Below are 20,289 nucleotides of genomic sequence, written 5' to 3'. Positions count from 1 at the left end.
AATTAGGATTAGAAATACTTTACTGGGTGGAAATTGGCTACAACAGATAACGGGCTGCCTCTCCATGTTCAACTCACCATAACATTACAGCTGTCTTCTATACGCTTGCAGATCTGATGCACATTTCATGATATGAAGCCTTGTGTGGTGTACTTACCCAAGTCTTCCTCTTCCTTATATTTTTGCACAAGGGTGTTTGATAAGATATGAGTAGAAGCTACATTTCTTTCTGATTATGGACAAAACATCTGCATGTACACATGCATGTGATTGTGACTGTATTTCAGATGAATCTCCATAACTCCACTTTTAACTGATTATCACTGGGGAACTTCAATGAAATACCGAATGCCTCTTTTCCCACCTTAAAAGACAAAAAAGTAGATTTAGGAGATTAAGACAGCTCCAGATATTTTCCCAAAGAGTGTGTGAGAGAAAGAAGACAAGGATACCCTAAAAAACACCCGTACCACCAGAGCAAAGAGGAGAGAGAAAATATCAGACTAATCCCCTAGTAAGACGGCCCAGGATGCTTCACTCACTCTATCCCGAACATCCTTGGGTTTTACCCTCCTGCTGTCCATGGAAACGCCTGTAGTGACAGAAGCAGTGGTGTAAGACACTTCTTATTTTCCCATTTGGACATTTTCTTTAGTGTGAGGTGAAGAATTAGAGAGGAATTAGACATCAAGACATTTCTGACATAACAAAAAAACCAATGATGGCATGACAATGTTTGTGAGATTATATTTCTTTACACACTTGTGACACTGAATTATTCAAGGCATTCTGATGCTGCCGCAGGCCGAAACCTGAGGTGAAATTGGATACACATACGATAAAATTCCTCAACGCTGAACTGGTCTTCCTATAGCTGCACACAAAAGTGTATTGTGTTGACACTGGAGTGGGGTGAGGCCACTTGGCATTCGGAGAGATGAGTAAGTGTCTGGATTTGTTAACATGACAATATTTCCACTGCTTTGAATAAGCCAAGTGCTACCCAATGGACCAACAGAGATACCAGATCCCCAAAAATAACATTCTCCCAACATGCAGCAATGTTTCCACAAATGCACTTTTTTTTTTTTTAAATCAACAAATTATGCCAATAGAGGGTCATATTAGTATTACAGACCTCTTTGAAAGCTTACAGCAGTGTTGGCAGAATGTTATCAATAAGAGATGAGACGGGAAACAGAAATGAGAGCAACAAGCAGGAAGCAGGGTTAGTTTCATCAAGAGTTTCTCAGTTTTATTTTATCCATTTCATTTTTTTTCTCCCTCAGTGCTTCTAAAGACAAGGAAGAAAGTATTCCAAAAATATCCAAATGTCAGTGAACAGAAGGATGTCTCAAAGTAGTGCCGAACTATGTGACAGCTCTGTAGTCTGACAGGTTGTTTTGGAAGAGAATATAAAGACATACATGAAACAGATCAGACAGTCAGGGTCCATGATTGAATGCTGAGAGGCAGGCAGTTGGAATTTAGTTAAAATGCACAGGCGTAATATTTACAGTATGTTTGCTTTTAAAAGCACCCTTTACCACTCCTATGTTAATACACACACCAATAGACACAACACTTAATACTTCAGCTAGTGGCTTAAATAGTTTGGTCACAGTAGCTTCTCGTCACCCCCAAGATTGAATCTACTTGCAGTACACTGAACTATGGCAGAATATCACCTGCCTTACCAAAATCTCTCAAGTCAGTCAAAGTTCTGTATTTCTTTATCCTCTTTTTTTTTTTTAACATTTGAGTACACTGACAGTGTTTCTACCACTGTGTCACTTCACAAAGCATGGTAAGACTATGTTGTATCTACTTGGAATATTTTCAGTACAAAAAAAAAAAAAAAAGGTGACATTATACAATGTTTGACACTTTCCCTTTCAAAAGTCTTTGGCAGAGGAAAATAAAACCACAACATAAGAAACTGATCGCAACACATTGAGAAATTGGTGAAATCTACAGTGAAAAGAAAGCAGTTTTTTTTTTTCTTTTAAGGTTTGGTGGGGACAAAAAAAATGACACTGAAAACCACCGTCTGTGGACGGAAGGTTGGCAGAAAGGTGCAAAAATATTAAAAAACAAAAACAGGGAGAAATTTCTGACACCAGGGGTGACATGTTGGCTCATGCTTATTATCAATATTTTTTTTTTCCACAGGACTGCACATGATAAAACCATACAAAAATATTGTATCATGCTCAGAGTGCAGGTAATGTTGACATTCTCAAAAATAATTCTGGCAAAGCATGCACAATATAAGCATTGGCCAGCAAGAGAAGCCAGATATATCAGTTCTTTGACCCCACTGATGTGTAAAATCCATTATAAAAATGTTTTTTCTGATGTGCTGAATAGTCTCATGAGATATTTCACATGGATGGGTATGTACAACAAGTTGGAGATATGGTTGTATCACCTCAGATCTGTGAAGGGAGCGAACAGAAGCGCATGGGAGTGAGAAGCCGATTGGGGAAAGACGTAAATCCACTTTTCATACAGTCCCTAACTGCGCTGTCCAAAGACCTAGTTCTGTCCACATTAACTTAGCAAAGCTGCTATCACCATCCGTACACACCGAATTACTGCAATGAATAAAGTTCACTGCCACTGCAATCCCTACAGATAAACCACCGACATCTCATTCAAGATGGAGCGTTTCAATGCCTAATATCGTAGTCATAGCTGCAGAAAGACACTACAAAGGGACAGAGGAAAGCAAAATCGTCTTGGTCCGTAATACATGATGCAATCTAAAGACTTAGTGTTTGTAGTGCTAAGCAATGCTTTGACATTGAAAAGAAAATCAGTAACACAAACACGGAGTGAGAACTGTCTCCAAGAATGAATTGCACAAGTCCTCCAGGGGAGATAAACATAAATAAGACAAAAAATGATAAAAACACAGCTGATATAGACAGTAATTTGAGTGGACAAGACACAACATAAAAAAGCAACACTGACTGATATAAAGGAAAAATGAAATTATAATACTGTAGATGGGAAAAGTGCACAGTTTTTCTTTTTTTTTTTCTTTACATAAAGTATCATAATATCATAATATTTGAACTCTGTCTCTCAGTATTCTTTGACACATGCACTCATTTATTCTCATTCTTTCACTCACTCGCTCGCTCACCCACTCACATAGTCAAAGTATCTTACAACGCAGGCATGGGTCTCTTCCCCAAAAGCCCTTCAGCATTTTTTGTCACAGTTTTACACCAAATCTCCCTCCCCTTACTCCTCTCTATACACAGTAAACTACACTGCCTATCTCTATCATAGCTTCTCGGTTATTCGTGAGCACCTCTTTTAACAATGGATCAAATACCATTTTTTTTCACCTCATGCCACAGCACACAGTTCAAAAAATTACCCATATAACTCCACAGTGTATCTACACCTCTGACTGGGATGAGATGGGTACAAAGAATGTCATATGGATAGTCTTGGTAGATTTAAACAGGTAGAGGGTAAATGCAGTGAGACTCTTCACAGGTAAGAGCTGCTAGCAATGGCAACCCAACAGCAAACCCACACCCTCCCCAAAGGGTTACACCTCATTACTGTAAGTTAGAGAACTGTTAGCGTAGTGAAACTTATTAGAATATTTATAAGCTGGAAAACATGTTGTTTTACTGTGCATGTGATGTAGCCCGCATAGCATAGGTGACACCGAGTGATGGCAAAGCAGAAACGTGGTAGTGATGAAGCAAAAATGGAAGCGGTGGCTGTATTGTCAGTAGAGTCAGAACAGTCCATAATGGGTCTCCCTACGACGAGGCGCACCCCCACAAAGAGCAAGTGGTACACTCCTCTCTCAGGCAGCCTGCTCTTGACAAGTTGCCCCTAAGCCCAGATCAGAGTAACGCTCAATACGTAAATTAGGTGAAACAGACTTGAGATCAGTGCCTAGGGGCAACTCTGTCTACTCTACCACAGAATCCCAGTGAGGAGGAAAACATGATAGGGCACGCAAGCTATGCTCTCTGCTACAGCAGGGACCCCTAGCATTCGTCTATGGTGAGGCAGATGAATTCCTGGATGCACTTCCTATACTGCTGTTCAGTGGGGCTGCTGCTTGGGTATTGACCTGGCTGGCCCAGGGGAGCCTCCGCCTCTCGCATCTCCTCGTTCATCCGCGCCAGACGCAATCTGAAGGAGAGAGAAGCGAAGGACGCAGGGGGGAAGAGAGAGGGGAATGAAAAGGGAGCAATGAAGAGTGAGAAAGACAAGTTGAGGAAGATAAAAAGAAATGCATAGAGAGAATTAGCAGGATAGCGAGGGTGAAGGACGAAGAAATGACGTGAAAGGGTGGAGAGTAACAAGGAAGATAATACAAAAGAAGAAGGGAGAATCATTGGGAAATTATGACACAGAGGAATTGAAAGTGAAAGAAAAAGAGAGGGAGGGAGGGAAGGAGAGAAAAGAGTCATAACACTGTGTCAACAGAAATTATTCAGACACTGCAGGACAGTCACTGTCTGCTTGCACAATAATGGCAAATGATTAAACCCTGAGAGCCATTTATGCACGTGATTCCAGTGTAGAGTTGTTTTTTCTTTCTTTTTTTTTTTTTTTTTATTGTGCCACTCTGCGTAAGCCCAGAAACATGACGTACTCTGGTGCTTTTTAATTCTTTATTCACATCATGTGAGAGAGATAATGACTCCTCTGCCCCAAAAAACAGTTTGCACCATCTTCCAAATCAGATTAAGCAGGTTAAAAACATGGGATTTGCTGAGAGAGACAAATTTCCCACACAGGACATTTGATCTAATTCATTAAAATAATACCATTCTTAAAATTCATTCACTCAACTCCTCAGGGTTAAAGTCTGGCAGACATTTTGGCAAAAATATTTGGTGGCCTTTGCTGACAAGTACTCACAGGCTGTACGGTTACTGTGAGCTCCCAGACTAACTGGGTTAGTAAGCAACGCCTTCCCACATGAATCACCGATGAGTTGTCATTGAGTAAGTAACCCGACATTTCATAACGAAGTTAGATGAAAGTTGGCAATACATATTAAAAATAGTATCTCCATGAACCCCTATCTATGAGAACTTACAGGGTGACAATGTCGGCGTTGGCAGCTTGCACAGCGATACTGAGGGGATCGTGACCCTGCTCGTCAACCTCCGTCTGTGATGCTCCTCTCTTCAGGAACAAACACACCTGCCTGCACAACACCAAACAGACCAAACAGAGAGATGAATGGATGAATTATTGATTCTAAAGCATGAGATTGCAAATGGCAAGGATAAAGCATACTGGGTGAATAAATGAACACGGATGAAACAACAAAGATTATTAAAACGTACGCAGTAACTACATTAAACTTTGAGCAAGGCGATCACAATAACCGCAAGGCGTGGTTAGATAATTAACAGATGCAGAAAATGATGGACATGAATGAGGTATAATAGAGTCATTACAAGCCAAGCCACTGTGACTCATGAGAGAGTCACCCAAACACCTATTCATCTTCACGCCAGCCATCCAGCTTTATGCCAACTTCGCATCAATTCATTCACTTCCAGCTACTGATCGGGCCTGATGTTAAACTGGGTGAATGTTACACAACTGCAGGCCTTGTTTAACCTTTTGAAACATGGATTGATGTTAGATTTCTTGTGGTTAAATGCTCTGACTCTTTGAAACCTGAGCAAATTGATGTTCTTTCAAAAACATGGAAAAAAAGACAATGAACAACTTAGCAAGAAATGACCAACAACAAGAAATTTGGTAAAATGATAGAAGAAAATGGCCTGAAAATGACAAAAAAGAGAGAAACTTCACAAGGTTGTCTGTATGTATATCTCTGTGCTGCTTGTATGGTTATTTGTATGTTACTGTGTCTGTACAGGCTGTAAAAACAAATTTCCTTTGGGGACAATACTATATCTATCTATCCAAAACTATTTTAAAAATTATAGTTATAGCAATATTATATCAGAAGAAAATATTTTCTAATAATTTTCTCTTATTTGCTCATTTTAAAGGTCATTGCCTTGTTTGTTTTTTTCCTTTCAGGTGAAAAACAAAGTCAGGTTTTGTTTTTGTGCTGGTGAGGTGGTGAGGTAACATGACACCTCAAGGCCAAATTCAAGTGAGACATTTGTGACTCCCTGCGCCACAGAAGCATGCAAGGAATTACTTGAAAGAAGGCCGCCAAATATAAATAATACAGAGGTCTTATTTTGCTGCTTGGCTTTACTGCAATCCTGCGACACCATCTGATACACCAAACCAGCCAAGGAATCAAGGATACCCGTCTCTAAAATATTTGACCGTCTGAATGTAACCACAGACATGTCAGTGATTCAGTCAGTGTTGTGGAAAGAAATGGCTATTGTCCCACAGTTTAAAAAATAATAATAAAATAAGATGAATAGCCTCACACAGTTGAATGCTTTTATTTTCATACATTTTATCTGTGTTGTAATTTTGAAAGTCAGGTTGCACAAGTGCATTTTCCACCTGGTGTTATGAGACAGTCGTGCTGCAACATGAACTGAGTGCTCGACCAGCGCAATACGCTAATAATAACAAACACACCTGATCTTCTAAGTGGCCGCAGGCAATTTAGCGGTGTTGAGTGAAATAAACAAGAAGCATTATCAGGCAGGAAGTAGTGAAATATGATGGAACAGTGGTGGTCCTTTCCTCCGAGACTTCAGGTTTGACTTACCCGGTGTGACCCAGGTAAGTGGCGTGGTGGAGCGGGCCTCTCCCTCTCATGTCCCGCTGGTTCACATCTGCTCCATTCTGCAGCAGGAACTCGCATGCTATCAGAGAGCCCTGAAAGAGAGAGAGGGAGAGAGAGAGAGAGAGAGAGAGAGAGAGAGAGAGAGAGATCATGTTGAAACAGATAGTCAACTTAACGAGTCATTGTGTGGTGAGACTTCTGTCACCGGCTGAAAACCACATCATGTCAAAATCTTTTCATTAAATTACATCCCCTCTACTTCCTCCTCTGCTCGCTCTAATGTGCCTATATAAATGCTTTCTACCTCTCTACCTGAGTCTCATATTTCTTTCTTGCTAATATACATTACAAGCAACAGGGTCCAAGCACATCATGTTAAATATGCGATGGCTTCATTAGTCTGATCAGCATCTCACCTTCTGCAAGTCTTACTCTGCAGACATTCCTGTCATTCCAGTTCTGTCTATAGACAAAGTTTCACCCACTAATCTTCTAAACCCTTTTGAGTGTTTGGTTTTCAACAAAACCTTTTCAAATCTTTTCAGACATGTTTCTGTTGCAGTTGAAAGCAAATTTCGCAGGCTGCAACTCAAGCACTGTGACAAACCCAGTGTTACCCACCACAACACAGACGCATTTATCACAGCAGGGAGATTTCAAATATGTCCATACATGCACGCAGTTTCATTGCCCTGGGCATTGTTATGGTTTATAATTAGATTGGCTGGTGGTTTTCACCACCTTTTACTGACCTACTTTATTTCTGTAAAGCCTGTTGATGTCTTACACCATGACCCAGTTGACAAAATTTCAGATTCCTGGGACTATAGCACCATCTATAGATCAAAATGCACCAATTAATTTTAGGGGCCCTCAGATTTGTGTATGATAAAGCATTCAAGGGACATAGCTGGAAAATGTCAAAGACCCTGCATCCACAACATTTTATTGGTTTTTGGAAACCAGGTGATTAAAAAGTTCAGCATTTTTATTTATTTCATTTTTTGTAAACTAATTATAATTGTTCAGTCTCCACTCTGTTCATGCTGGTTTCATTCCAGGCAGCCTTTTTTATAGCACCCCTTTCCAACATCGAATTGTTTGGTTGATTGACCAAATACAGACCCAAAAACAAACTGCAGCATACACTCTCCATACACTCCTGCTGCCCACTTACCCCAATCACGGCCTGGATGAGTGGCGTTTTGCCCTCCTCCTCTTCACTCGCAGCGTGTACATCAGCACCATGAGCCAATGCCTCGGCCATGAGCGGCAAGTTGTGGAGACGGGACGAGCGGTGGAGGAGCGCCCCAGGATGGAGCTCCCTTGGGTCCTCGGGGTCTGACGGCACCTCGTGTTCAATCTCCACCTCACCACTGGACGACTCCTCTGACTCTTCTTCTGAGAGCAAGAAGGGACAAGGAGAGGGAGAGAGAGAGACAGGAGGAAAGGATGAAGAGGATTTAAGGATGGAGGGACAGAGGGAAGAGGAGATAGCAGAAAGAAGGAGGGGGGATGAAGGGAAAGAAAAAGCGAAACAAGAACAATGATGGAAAGGAATAGGCAGGAGAGAACACTGCTATAATCCAAATGGCCTGATATCCCTAGTTTTTGTATTTTTTGTGTGAAAATCAACTTTAGCAGACTTGAAAACTGTCTGAGTTTGATAATCCACCATGGCAGTCTACACATGAAACCACAATTTACCACTCTAAGGGTTTCTCTGCTTTAACATCACTTTATTGAGCTCAAATGTGCCCAGGCTTAGTGTTTTTATATCAGAAACTTCTCACTGGATCTGAGAATATTTCAGGCTCTTTGACTGGATGAGCGAGGCTGCAGGGTGTGCATACCACAATGCAAACATAGTGAGAAGACAAAACTTTTCATCAAATACTGAGATCTCTTATGATTATGCTCTGCTCTGCTTACTGGAATGGAGCTCTCTGCCAGGAAATAATTTCTCTATTTTGTCTTTTTCTTTGGAGAACCGCGACAGCAGTTACTGTCAAGCTAGGGTTGACACTATGGAAGTTGTTCTATTTACAAACCTTATATTTAACGAACACAAAACAAGTCACTACAAAAAGATTAGGGAAACAGAAACTAGATGTAGATAGCAGTCAGTGGGCTATAATTACTGGGCAGTAATGACTAAGGTAAACTCCTTGACATTGTCACCACAAACACATGCTCTCACCTTCTTCTGTGACACTGTCCACCACAGAGCCAAAGACCAGGATATCGGTGCTGCCATCGGTACTTCCTCCCAGGCCGCTGTCACTGCTGAGACCTGCGGGGCCAAGCAGTGCCAAGCCACGGACACGTTAATCATTACACAGCGCATACTACACAAAGACACATACCATCATCATCACAAGACATACATGGGTTCTTGCTCATATCTGAATTAGAGAACTGATATGAGATAGAGATGAGATTTTATCTGGGCTGATAAAATGGCCTACCAGAATATGAGAATTTCACTAATAACTAAAACATAGAAAAGTGGCAGGATGAATACCTAAATCAGTTTTGAATAAGAAAGCTTTAGTCCTCCACAAAATCAGCATTCATAGTGAAAAATGGAGTTGGTGCATCTTGTTGAACCTCTACTTCAAATTATGTCTTCAAGTTATGTCTATTGCACTCAACTATAGTGCATGTTCATTATGGCTGCTTCAGACTTGGCGTTGGACTTACTGCGGGGACCAGAGCCCGTGTCGAAGTAGGAAAACAGTGAGTCCAGCTCATCTGGACAGAACAGCGAATCCCGGCGAAACTTTGCTGCCGCCGCCACTGCTGCTGTGGGACAGAAGATCACAACAAAAGTTACACAGCTTCAGCTTGGGCTTCAGAGTGTACTGCTGCTATTGCTGCGTGAAAAGACTGAGTAAAGCCATGAGGGGCCTTAAACATTTTAAAGTTCCCTCTTTGGAGACAAAAGGTTTTACTCCAGTGGCAGTTTTTTTCCTCTGCATGTTGTTCCTTATACAGAATAATTTGCAGCTGAATCCCTCCCTCTGGCTCTGATTACAATTAAAGGAAAAATCCACTGATGGACACTCTAACACTGCTTTGTGCTATCTGTGCGTGGTGGTCGATGCATTTCAGGAGTTATTTGTGATCTTCTACCTACTTTCTCCCAACCTGTCTCATCTACTCACATCAACTTCCTTCCTCTTTCTGTATGATTGTTGAAGGTTGGTACAAGATATGGGTACAAAGATACAAAGATATGGTACAAAGATATGGGAGTAAAAAGAAGTCCTTGTGCTAAGATTCTTAGGGGCTGAAACCTAAAAAGACATTTACTATTGATAAATATATAACATTGTCTATGTTTTGCCAGATATCTGGAGAGATACAAAAATATACTACCAAATAACAAAATGGACCAGAAATGCAAGGAACATCACCACTGGCTGTTTTTGCATTTCATGCTGGGTCTCTCCACAGTGATCTAGGATGTACATGCTCTGTGTCTCGCCTACTGTGTTTCCTCTTTACCTTCACACTGACTGAATCCTGAATGGAGATGAAGGTGAGTGGACTGCCCACTCTCATTTTGACAAGCATGAAAACCCTTTTATCTACTTGACATTGTACTTCTGGTCTGGCAGAAAGTGAAGTCTCTGCACTGACCTGCTGATAGGTTTGCAGCTGAGGTGCTGCCGGGCTCGTAACGGTGATATTTCCTGCGGGCCTTGTTGGGTGCCCGGATGGAGCTGTTGTGTCGCTGACACTTCTTCACTGCCCAGGGGCGGGACTTCCTCTCACCCTCAACTAATGCCTCACTCCCACTCAACTTCTTCAGAAAGCGCTTTTCCACATATTTGGACTTGATCCAGGCTTCTTTCTCCTGCCTGGAAGGAGGGGAAGGTATCACAAAACAAACTATTTACATTTTCAGAGACATGGCACATATGCTCTTGACTTGGGCTGAGGCAGGTATATGATATATGATGTCATACAATTAGACAGTCAGTGAAGAGACTTTTTTAACTTTTAACTGACAGAGACTTCCTTTTCCTTTAGAGAGGTGTGGTACCTATTTCTCTCCATTTCCCCTCCGTCTCTCCATCTATTAGGTCATTCACTACATTTTTAGTTTGCATGGTTAGCTCTTGTATTTCCATGTTTCAATTTCAAGACTGATACTGCACAAACCAATATTGCAAAAACTGTCCCATCATTGAGAGGTGAAAATAAAATCTTGATCTACAATAGCTGGGTTAAGAGGCTGACCTTGAACTGGAGGGTCCAGGTTTTTTCATTCCCAGCTCCTCACAGGCTCCCTCATAAATCTGGTTGATCACTGTGTTTCCAAGCTCACACATCAACTGGACAGGAGAGAAAACAAGGAAAATGGGAGGAACAGAAAGGAATTAAAGTAAGAGGGAAGAAACAAAACAGCAGATCAGATTCAATCATCAAAGTGCTAATATACTGTAAACAGATATCTGATGAGAAAAAGGATGCTGAAAGCTGAGGAGCCTCACCTTGAGTAGTTCCGGCTCCCATGAGTCTAACGTCAGAGAGCGCACTTTAGAGCAGTGAACGCCTAAACTCCTGAGATACAAAAGGTGAAAAGGGGAGAAAAGATTATGAAAAAGGAGAGCGTACAAACTATTTTTAACCACATGACGTTAGAACATTTTTATCATTCACAGCAGACCCATCCATTAGGCAGAGTCAGGCAACTGCCTGGAGTGACACGAGGCCCGGGGGTCTGTATGTGTGTGTGTGGGTGTGTGTGTGTAAGGAAAGAAGCTTAATTTTAATGGCAGGGTTTTAACCTGTTTTAGGGTAGAACTAACTTTAATCAGATTATAAAATAAACCGGAAGGCACGCTGTCAGCACAGCTACCTGATGGGTGATTGCGTCTCTTTTTATTTAACCAGGGAAGATTTCCTGGGCATGCTATTTTCCAGTAATGCCCTGCTGTTCATTGCTATTGGACATGGGGACATCTGGGGGCTGTCCATTTTAAATAACCAAAATTAGGATAGTACTCGTGCGGATTTGTTTATTTATTTAATTTTTTAAAAAATAATGCACTCACGTTTTAAAGCCACTCTTTTTGGCATGCAACACTGACAAAATAGTAACTCAACACAGCTGTGGTTACATGCATTTGCTGGAAACATTCATGTGTTAATAAAAAGATTTCATGGAAGTGATGTTCTCATTTTGATTTTTTTTTTTTTTTTTTTAATTTCCAGTACCCACTGAGGGCATTCAGCCTCTAGTCTGTATTATACACATCAATGTGAGCATGTTGTTTTTGTCCAGTTAGGCCAGTCTTCTACATTTCTCCACTGAACAGCTGAACTGGAGCAGCTGGGGTGGAAGTGTGTTGCTTTACAGCACCTAAACAGTTGTTTCTGTGGGGGTCAAGTGATACAAAATGATGCTGCCACCACCGAGCTGACATCAACAGTAACTTCCTGAGTGCAGGTGTGTGGAGCTCTGTGCCTGTGCTTGCCATTTGCATGCAATCACACCCTTGCAGAGGAAATGGAGTTGGCAATGGGGAGAATGCTGTCCTTATATCTAATTAAAAAATGGAAGAGGCCTTTTTGGTGGCATTAGGGACAGTGCAAGCTTTCTAAATGCCCTCCTAACCTAAGCTGCTGTTACCTGTGGATCCCTGAGCACTCGATGCAGAGCAGCACGCCCAGGTTGATGGAAGCCCAGCAGGGAGCCGCCTGGCCACAGTCGCAGCACACTTCGTTACCTGGCAGGCCCTGGACCCTCTGGAGGAGGCTTTCCCCCCCTCCCCGTACTCCCCTCTCCCCTTTCTCCCTGGGCTCACTGGCAGAGTCGATGCTGCTGGTGGAGGGCGAGGCCGTCCGGTCCAAACGCTGTAGAGAGAGTGGACAAGTCAGAACAAGGGAATATGTTGGGAATATGGTAAAGATAGTTTTCTGTAGCTACAGGGGACTCATTTTGTCATCAGTTTCACTTGGTGCTGAAGCAAAATAAACTATGGTCCAAGAACTTTGTCAAAACAAAAAATCCACATTTGGCAAGTCAAGTGACTGTAACTGTGAGCATGTATGCATCTGTATGTGTGTGTCCATACCTCTATGTAATAATTGTCGGAGATCTCTCTGTATGCAGAGGCTATGCTTGCCTGGACTGCCTGGATCCAGGCCTGACGCAGCTTCTCCGACTCAGCCTGCAGCATACAGCTCCTAAACAGGTTTATAGAATAATGAATACTTGCCTACAACTGCCTGTAGTGTATTAAAGCCACATTTTATTAGGTATTTGGCTAAGTAACAAAAAGCTGAATAACTGTCCGTATTGTAAAAACGATAAAGCTAAATTTTTCGGCCATTCATGTTACAATCAGAAAAGAATTCAAAAACATGACCTGGATTAGTTTAGATCAAACTGTTTCCAGTGAGGACATTGGATAACTATGTAATGACTTAATGATGTTACACTTTTTGTCTGAGAACTTCCCACTAAATTAATAATCTAAGAGCACAAAATCACACGACTGCAGATACACATGAGTTTACCCTCAATCACATGCAGTGAGTGGACAAAAACACACACTTACTTGGTGGGTGAAACCACCTCAAAGCAGAACCTCCTCTCATTGTCCTCACAGGGTTTAACAGAGCAGAGTCTCAGGTCCTCCACCACCACCGTCAGAGAGTCCTGTCATTGGCAGAGACAGGTGTCAATCACAACCACAACAACAAGCTGGCCTGCTCGTCATGGCCACCTTCTCTTCTGCACAACATTCAGCTTATTAGTCGTCACATGAGCCTGGATGGAAATGACAACAACTGAACTGACAGATCAGGTCAGGGGACTTCTTCATGAAAAAAACACTTTTATGTACAGTTTGCATTATTATTGCACACTTATGCAAATTGAGCAATTAGAAAAACATGAAAGGCAACCTTTTACCTTGAGTTTCTTTTGGTAGACCAGTTGGCTGTTTTGTATTGAAAACCACCGCCTTGGGAAGGGAAGGTAAAAGAGACGTGTAACCAGTTATTCAGTATTACAGAGGTAACCAGCCACATGTATGCTCACTGATTTCGAATCTAATGGTGAAAACCACTCAAAGTTTAGACTTGAGACCAATGTTAGGTCTGAGATTGGGAAACACTTCTCTAATACTACTAATAATACTCTAAGACTGACAACATTTCAGTGTAAAATTAAAACACATTTTAGAGAGAGGCTTTGTAAAGCACACTGTGACTCTGCTTTGAAATGTGCTGTGTAAATCACATGTGGTGTGTTGCAAATGGAAGCCTATGTTCTTTATGCTCTCCTCCATGTCTCAGTGATTCTCTTTCACCTGTTCCAAGTCTTGAATGCATTGCTGGCCCTCTTGAAGAGGTAGCCCTCCATTACCACACCATTAGGTGCATCCACATTGAACTCCACCTTGGTGTCATCATAGGAGAAGTCCTGCAGGGAACACACACAGACACAAAAGATCATATTGTTAGTGTATGGCTGCTCTCCCTCTGTATTTTCTCCTTTCCACTGAGTATCACCTGGACTCCACAAACCAGCCAGCCAATGAGTGATGTTCCATGTTAACTCTGAATACGACCCCCTTAATAATTGCATATCCTTAAGTAAAGTGGCACAGTGAAGCAGTCAGGGCAGTTTAAATGTTTGTGAGTATGTGTTAAACCCAGATAACAAGGAGATGTTTATTATGTGATAAACATTTTTAGTTTGCATTTACTGAAAGTTCTGCTGAGGTTCTTAAGTTTTGTTGTGCTTATGCAACAAAAACTCTGTTATGCACACACATGCACATCTTTTCTTTCAGAAAGGTGTGTGTGTGTGTGTGTGTGTGTGTGTGTGAGAGAGAGAGAGAGAGAGAGAGAGAGAAGAAGAAGAGAGAGAGAGTGCACCAGGTGTGACCCTTGTAATGACACCATGATCACTTCTCCCACAAACAGCAGCTTCTGTGCTTTCTCCCACTGGCCATCTGTTGATCAGTGCACCTCTCTACATGTGAGCTAAAACCCTCTCCACTTTCTAACATTTTCCACTTTCTTTTGTCTGCTACAAAGACTTTGACTTGCCAAAATACACATTTAAAGCCACCTGCCACCTGCTCAGCTTGGCAGGAAAGACTAGGACATTGATTTTAAAAGAGACCTAAGAGTCAGGTTTCACTATTAAAATGGAAGTCTTTGGTTTGAGGAAAGGTAAAACTTGGCATATGGTGAGCCGCACACATAGGCATGCTGCAAAACAGACACACACACAGACACACACTCATACACATGTACACACACAATAACACTCTATTAACTTCTGTCTCCCTGTCGGTCTCTTTCACTCTGAGTCAAAAGGGAACTATGAATTATTCTATGTACTTTTTTTTGGAAAATCCCACTGACTGAACGTTCATTGATGTCATCATCTTACTTTCAGCGCCCTTCTGACTTTGTTACAAAGCCTCAAGGCTTTTTCATAGATCATCCTACATGCCACTACTGCCTGATGCAACACAGAGGGCTGCATTTCAAGGAGACTTTTAAAGTCCATGACAAATAAGCATATTTTATAAAAGAAAAGAAACTTAAACTAAGCCTGAAACTTGATCAGTGAGTCTTTTTGCAACATGCCTTGTAGGATTTTGACGTGACTGTCATCATAAGGCCAGTGTGATTTTATTATTAGATTGTCTCATGGCATTTAAAATGAATGCCAAGGAGCAGAGGAAGAGTGAGGATGTGGAATAGAGTTAACAATCAAGAGAATCCTTTAAAAGTTTTAGAATATACATAAAAGCCTTTTTCAAATGCAATACTAGGTGTTTAATTAAAAATGTTACAGCAATATAAAAGTCTGTCTCCATCCTCTCCACTGAGGCATTCAGAGCCCCAACAGGTGACCTGAAGTGTGTAGTCCAAAGGAAAAGAAACAGAGAGAGGCTGTTCCCATATGGAAGGACTTCAAACAGACCTGCCCTCAAGCTTGCACATGCACAAACAATAGGCACAATAGAGGCATTCACACGTGCACACACACACACACACACACACACACACACACACACACACACACACACACACACACACACACACACTACTCCAAGGACTCAATAAAAGCATATGCACATAAACAGACAAATATACAAAAATGCACACAGACATTCTCTACACATGTGTACAAGCAAACATCCACAAATGACACACACTTGTCTTGTGTGGATACTTTGTTTCAAGGCTGAACTAGTTCGCCCTCACCAGGAACACACACACACACACACACACACACACACACACACACACACACACACACACACAGAGTCACAAGGTCCCCCACTTTGCTTGAAATGGGTCAAATTTGGAATATAGAGAGTACTGTTATAAAAATGAGTCTGTAGACTTTGACAGAGAAAAAAAAAAGAAAAATAAACACTTTATTCTTTGCAAATGCCTTGTTCACTGAATAACAAAGTAAAAACAGCACTGACTGTCCATGTATCACTATAGCTATGGACACACTGATTCGGCCATTCATAATCTTTTACATCTTATCAAACAAACGCTATGGAAAAATGCTTTTCAATAATACTAATAACCAAAAATAACAATAACTAGGCTTATAATAATACAAAAAAAATTCCTCACCAGTGGATAGTCCAGCTTGCCAAAAATCTTCATCTTTACAAAAGTCACATCCAACAGCATTTCACAAATGGAACGGGAATAAATAATAAAGAAGAATAAATAGCTAAATAATCAGATATAAGTTAAATGTCGCCCAGCTATAAGCTGGAAAGCATCATCACTGCAGTCTTCCACAGGTTAAGAACTTCTGCTCAGAAGTGAGTGGACCGGCGGAGGGACAGGGGGGAAAAAAATGAGGTGCGCAGTCACGCGAGTCCACGCGACTGCCCACCGTCAACAGCAGCAGCGCCGCCACCGCCGCCGCTGTCCCATCCGGTTCGCGCCACCTGCCGGGTGTTCCGGTCGCGTGCGTCTGTCGCGAGCGCTCATTATCATACAGCTGTCAGCTCGTGTGGCCCGGTGACCCCGCCGCGCCCGTCGGGTAACAAACTCTGCCTCCTTCCCCGCCAACACGCCGCGATTTAAAGCTCCCCTCTGCCCCCCGTGGCACCGCAGGCTCCCCGGGACCGGCAGCCCCGACCCGGAGGCGAGGTTTACTTTCATCCGCAGTTTTGGAGGAGTCAGCTTTCCATCTGTCTGTGGCTCTGCACACTATTCCTGCTCAATCAAGCTTGCATTATTGCTCCCCTAAGACCGACCCAAAGCCCCCTCTTCCCACCTTAAATCAGCCAGCAGCATGCCTGCACACACAGAGCCAGCTACACTGCCTTTCAAACAGGCCACTGGCATGAGCAATTTTACATTCTTTTAATTTATTTAATCAATTAATTAATAATAATAATTTAAAAAAAGCCCTGGTTGTGGTGTTGGAGCAATGTGCTGTGTAGGTTTCAGTGTAGGCTAATTACCAAGTGGATAAACTTGAAGTATGTAGTCCACACTGTGTACATTTTTACTATACTCCTATTTTCTTACTTACTTTTCTTAAGGTTACCCTTATTTTTCAGCCTTTTCCCCTCAATATCTCCCTCTTTTCCCCCTGTACCTGTCTCTGTCTCTGTCTAACTCTGTCTCCAAAAGTTGTACAACCAAATGCCATAACAGTGGAGGAGGAGAGGGCTGAGCTAACAGTCCCCAAGGGAGCCACAATGAAGTCCTGGACACATAAAAGACTGTGCAGAAAGAAAAGGGAGAGGAGAAGGGGGGGCACAGCAGATGTGTGCTGAGCAGGAGAAAGGCAGAGAGGGATACTGACAGAGACAGCGGAGGAAGGGGGGTGTGTGAGTGGCCGAAACAATCATACATCTACCAAAGAAGAAGTGACAGAAAACGTGAGGAGTGAGCGAGACAAAACAGAAAAAAAAGGAAAGTGTCATCTACAGGGACATAAACGCTAAAATAGATTTTTCACTGTTTCACCCTGTTTTGGCTTTATGACCATGAGAATGTCATGAATGTCAAGTGAAGATCATTTGCACACGCATGTGCGCGCACACACACACACACACAGCTCTCTCCCTACATGTTTTGTTGATCTTATCTTCTTTTAAATAATTTTCTCCTCATTCTTTCTCACCCTTAACCAGGATATCTGGTCAAGTCTGCATCACAAAACAGCTATGTTTTTCTTTTTTTTTTTTTAATTATCAATAAATAGTTATTTCTGCTCTTGCTATGCCAGTTTTGCTCTAACTTCACACCTTCATTTCTCTGATCTGCCCTCCACTGAAAAACAACATTGTTACAACAGTCAAAATCGACCTCCAATCCACATTTACCATGTATTTATTCTCCTTCCACTACGCCTGTTGCAGCCAGATTTATTGGCATATTAATAAGGAATGAGGCCCACCATAGATAATTCACAACCCCTGCTGTCTCATGACTTTATTTTCTACTCCACCACATTTGCATCCTGTATCCGCAGTGTTCAAAAATGAGTCGCTGTTCAGAGTGGGGCAACAATGCTGTGTTCACTTCTGACCATGGCAATATTGTCTTTTGAAGCATTAAAGTCTTCACAGACATTTTGGTGACATGTTATTTTAGAGATTAAATTAGAAAACAAGACGGTATGAGACAGATTAAGATTGTTCCACCTTCACTGGAGCACCACTCAAATTTCGACTCCATTTTCATTTATAATCATCTGAGCAAGGTGTGTATACTTGGTACTAATGATTACTGCTGAAAGCTTTTCCTATATGGGCTGTGTGTTTCGGCAGTGTAGTTCAATCAACGAAAAACAAATCATTCTCCTTGTAAAATAGCCGAAAATATTGTCCCAAACCCTAAAACTGTGACATCACAATTAACATTCGTCATAATCAGTCGTCTAATATTATTATATGAGTTCATCCTATTCAGCTTCACAACACCACATATTTGAGTTTTGGCCATGTTGTACAATATCTGCTTTCTGGAGAGTCGAACAGGGATAATCTTTTTGAATCCTGGATCCGAGTGTTATTTACACCATTTGGAGGCATGGATTAAGAAGTAATAATTTTACTGAGAAGGAATTATTTGCAGAAACTCCTCCCTTCTTTGTTTAAACGCTCTTCTTTCTTTCCTTCTCAATCCTTGCTTCATTATCTATCCTCCTCTCTGCCTGAATCTGGAATCTTTTCTCTCCTCCTCATTTTATCTGTCTTGTTCTCTCTTCATATGTCCTGTCTGTCTCTCTCTCTCTGTCACTTGTCCTCACATTCTTGGCCCCCCGCTGTGTGTTATAATGCCATCTGTTGACTTTGGCTGGCATCTCCCATTGACAGAGGAGAGAGTGGGTGGAAGTTGGCACCATGTTCAGTCAGATCTCTCCGCTCTCAGCCATAGTGGCCCAAGCAACCTCGACCTTTCTGGCACTGCTTCGCAACTGTATCTACCTGGTGCCAGTGCTACAGGACACATTTGTACAGTATAGAAATTTTAGTACAAATTGAATGTTGAGTTGTGGTTGGATCTGAAAACTAGGCAGAGATTTTTTTCCTCGAAAATCTAAGTGCACATACCCGTAACTATTACATGTTACAGTAACATATCATCCACAAGAGATTACATGAACATCCTGATTTACGAAACATTGAAATAATCCCAATCCCCACCACTTCCCCCCACATTAGTCTTAGCTGCATTTATAATGGTCATCTTTGGCAGCAATTAACAATCAACATATGTTGGTTCAAGGCACTCAAACGCAACTGTATCAGCTAAAAGCACAGTCATGTCCGAGAAAAAGACCTGAGGTGTAAAATGAAGAGAATGAGGTAATGTAGATGATGCTGTCTTGCATAATTACATTAAAGAGAGTGAAGCAAACGAGCGTCCTCATCTATACCTCCTTCAATCAAGACAAAACTATCATTGTCCAATTTAATTTAACAGAGAACAAATCAAGACATCACAGCTGTGGACTTATTTTTAGGCGTCTAATTTGACAATTACATCTTCCTCCAACACAGCTGGCTTGCTTTCATGGTGACAAATCCTCAGGGTTTCATTTTCAGATGAAACAAATTTGCAGTGAAACAAAGTGGAGCAGCACAAGATGACAGGAGGAGGCTTGGCAGAGGGGCACTGCTCAGGGGAAGGGTGAGAAGCTGCGTGTGTATGTTTGTATATTTACGAATGTTTGCCTGCCTCCATGCATGTGTGCAAGTGTAGGACAGTGAGAGACCAAAACATTTAGAGAAAAGGCAAAAAACAGGATGAAAAGGGGGCGTAAAGTTATTCATCCAAGTTCATCAAGTGAGAGAGAGACAGAGAAAGAGGCCTGCAGGGATAGGCTTTTTTTTTTTTTTTTTTTTAAACATCTGTGTACAGAGTGAGATCCTTAGCTGTGCTACTTTATGGTAAGCAAAAGGCAGAGTTGAGTTAAGTGTCAGTGGTTTCCTGAGGGCCTTTCTGAAGACGAAGCCACCGAGGCACATCGAACCCAGACAAAGGAAGCACACAAGTGAACAGGAAGATGAAAACTGCACTGTGGC

The 20,289-nt window shown here is 41.8% G+C and overlaps 1 protein-coding gene and 1 long non-coding RNA gene across 6 annotated transcripts in view; both read right to left on the bottom strand.

The window, feature by feature from the left end:
- Positions 1–20,289, bottom strand: part of LOC115359113 (arf-GAP with coiled-coil, ANK repeat and PH domain-containing protein 3-like) — a 68,291-nt gene that overhangs the window by 1,208 nt on the left and 46,794 nt on the right. The window contains exons 11-25 of one of the 5 annotated variants that reach the window (XM_030051441.1): positions 14,059–14,171; positions 13,659–13,710; positions 13,303–13,403; positions 12,817–12,928; positions 12,372–12,595; positions 11,230–11,299; positions 10,976–11,070; positions 10,373–10,593; positions 9,431–9,532; positions 8,928–9,029; positions 7,905–8,128; positions 6,710–6,819; positions 5,087–5,197; positions 4,109–4,170; positions 543–592 (exon numbers count right to left, since the gene is read on the bottom strand). In XM_030051441.1, coding sequence (XP_029907301.1) covers positions 543–592; positions 4,109–4,170; positions 5,087–5,197; positions 6,710–6,819; positions 7,905–8,128; positions 8,928–9,029; positions 9,431–9,532; positions 10,373–10,593; positions 10,976–11,070; positions 11,230–11,299; positions 12,372–12,595; positions 12,817–12,928; positions 13,303–13,403; positions 13,659–13,710; positions 14,059–14,171 — 1,749 coding nt within the window. Of the gene's footprint in view, positions 1–542; positions 593–2,031; positions 4,171–5,086; positions 5,198–6,709; positions 6,820–7,904; positions 8,129–8,927; positions 9,030–9,430; positions 9,533–10,372; positions 10,594–10,975; positions 11,071–11,229; positions 11,300–12,371; positions 12,596–12,816; positions 12,929–13,302; positions 13,404–13,658; positions 13,711–14,058; positions 14,172–20,289 lie in introns of those variants that run through there. The other 4 variants (XM_030051443.1, XM_030051445.1, XM_030051442.1 and 1 more) reach the window with 4 other exon arrangements.
- On the bottom strand, positions 1,235–2,037 carry LOC115359145 (uncharacterized). The gene is made up of 2 exons (XR_003928231.1): positions 1,757–2,037; positions 1,235–1,692 (listed from the first exon to the last, which is right to left on the bottom strand). It is a non-coding gene; the product is annotated as an uncharacterized LOC115359145 (long non-coding RNA).

This window comes from Myripristis murdjan, chromosome 5 (assembly GCF_902150065.1).
Source record: "Myripristis murdjan chromosome 5, fMyrMur1.1, whole genome shotgun sequence".
NCBI lineage: Eukaryota > Metazoa > Chordata > Actinopteri > Holocentriformes > Holocentridae > Myripristis > Myripristis murdjan.
This window is presented reverse-complemented; position numbering and strand designations above follow the sequence as displayed.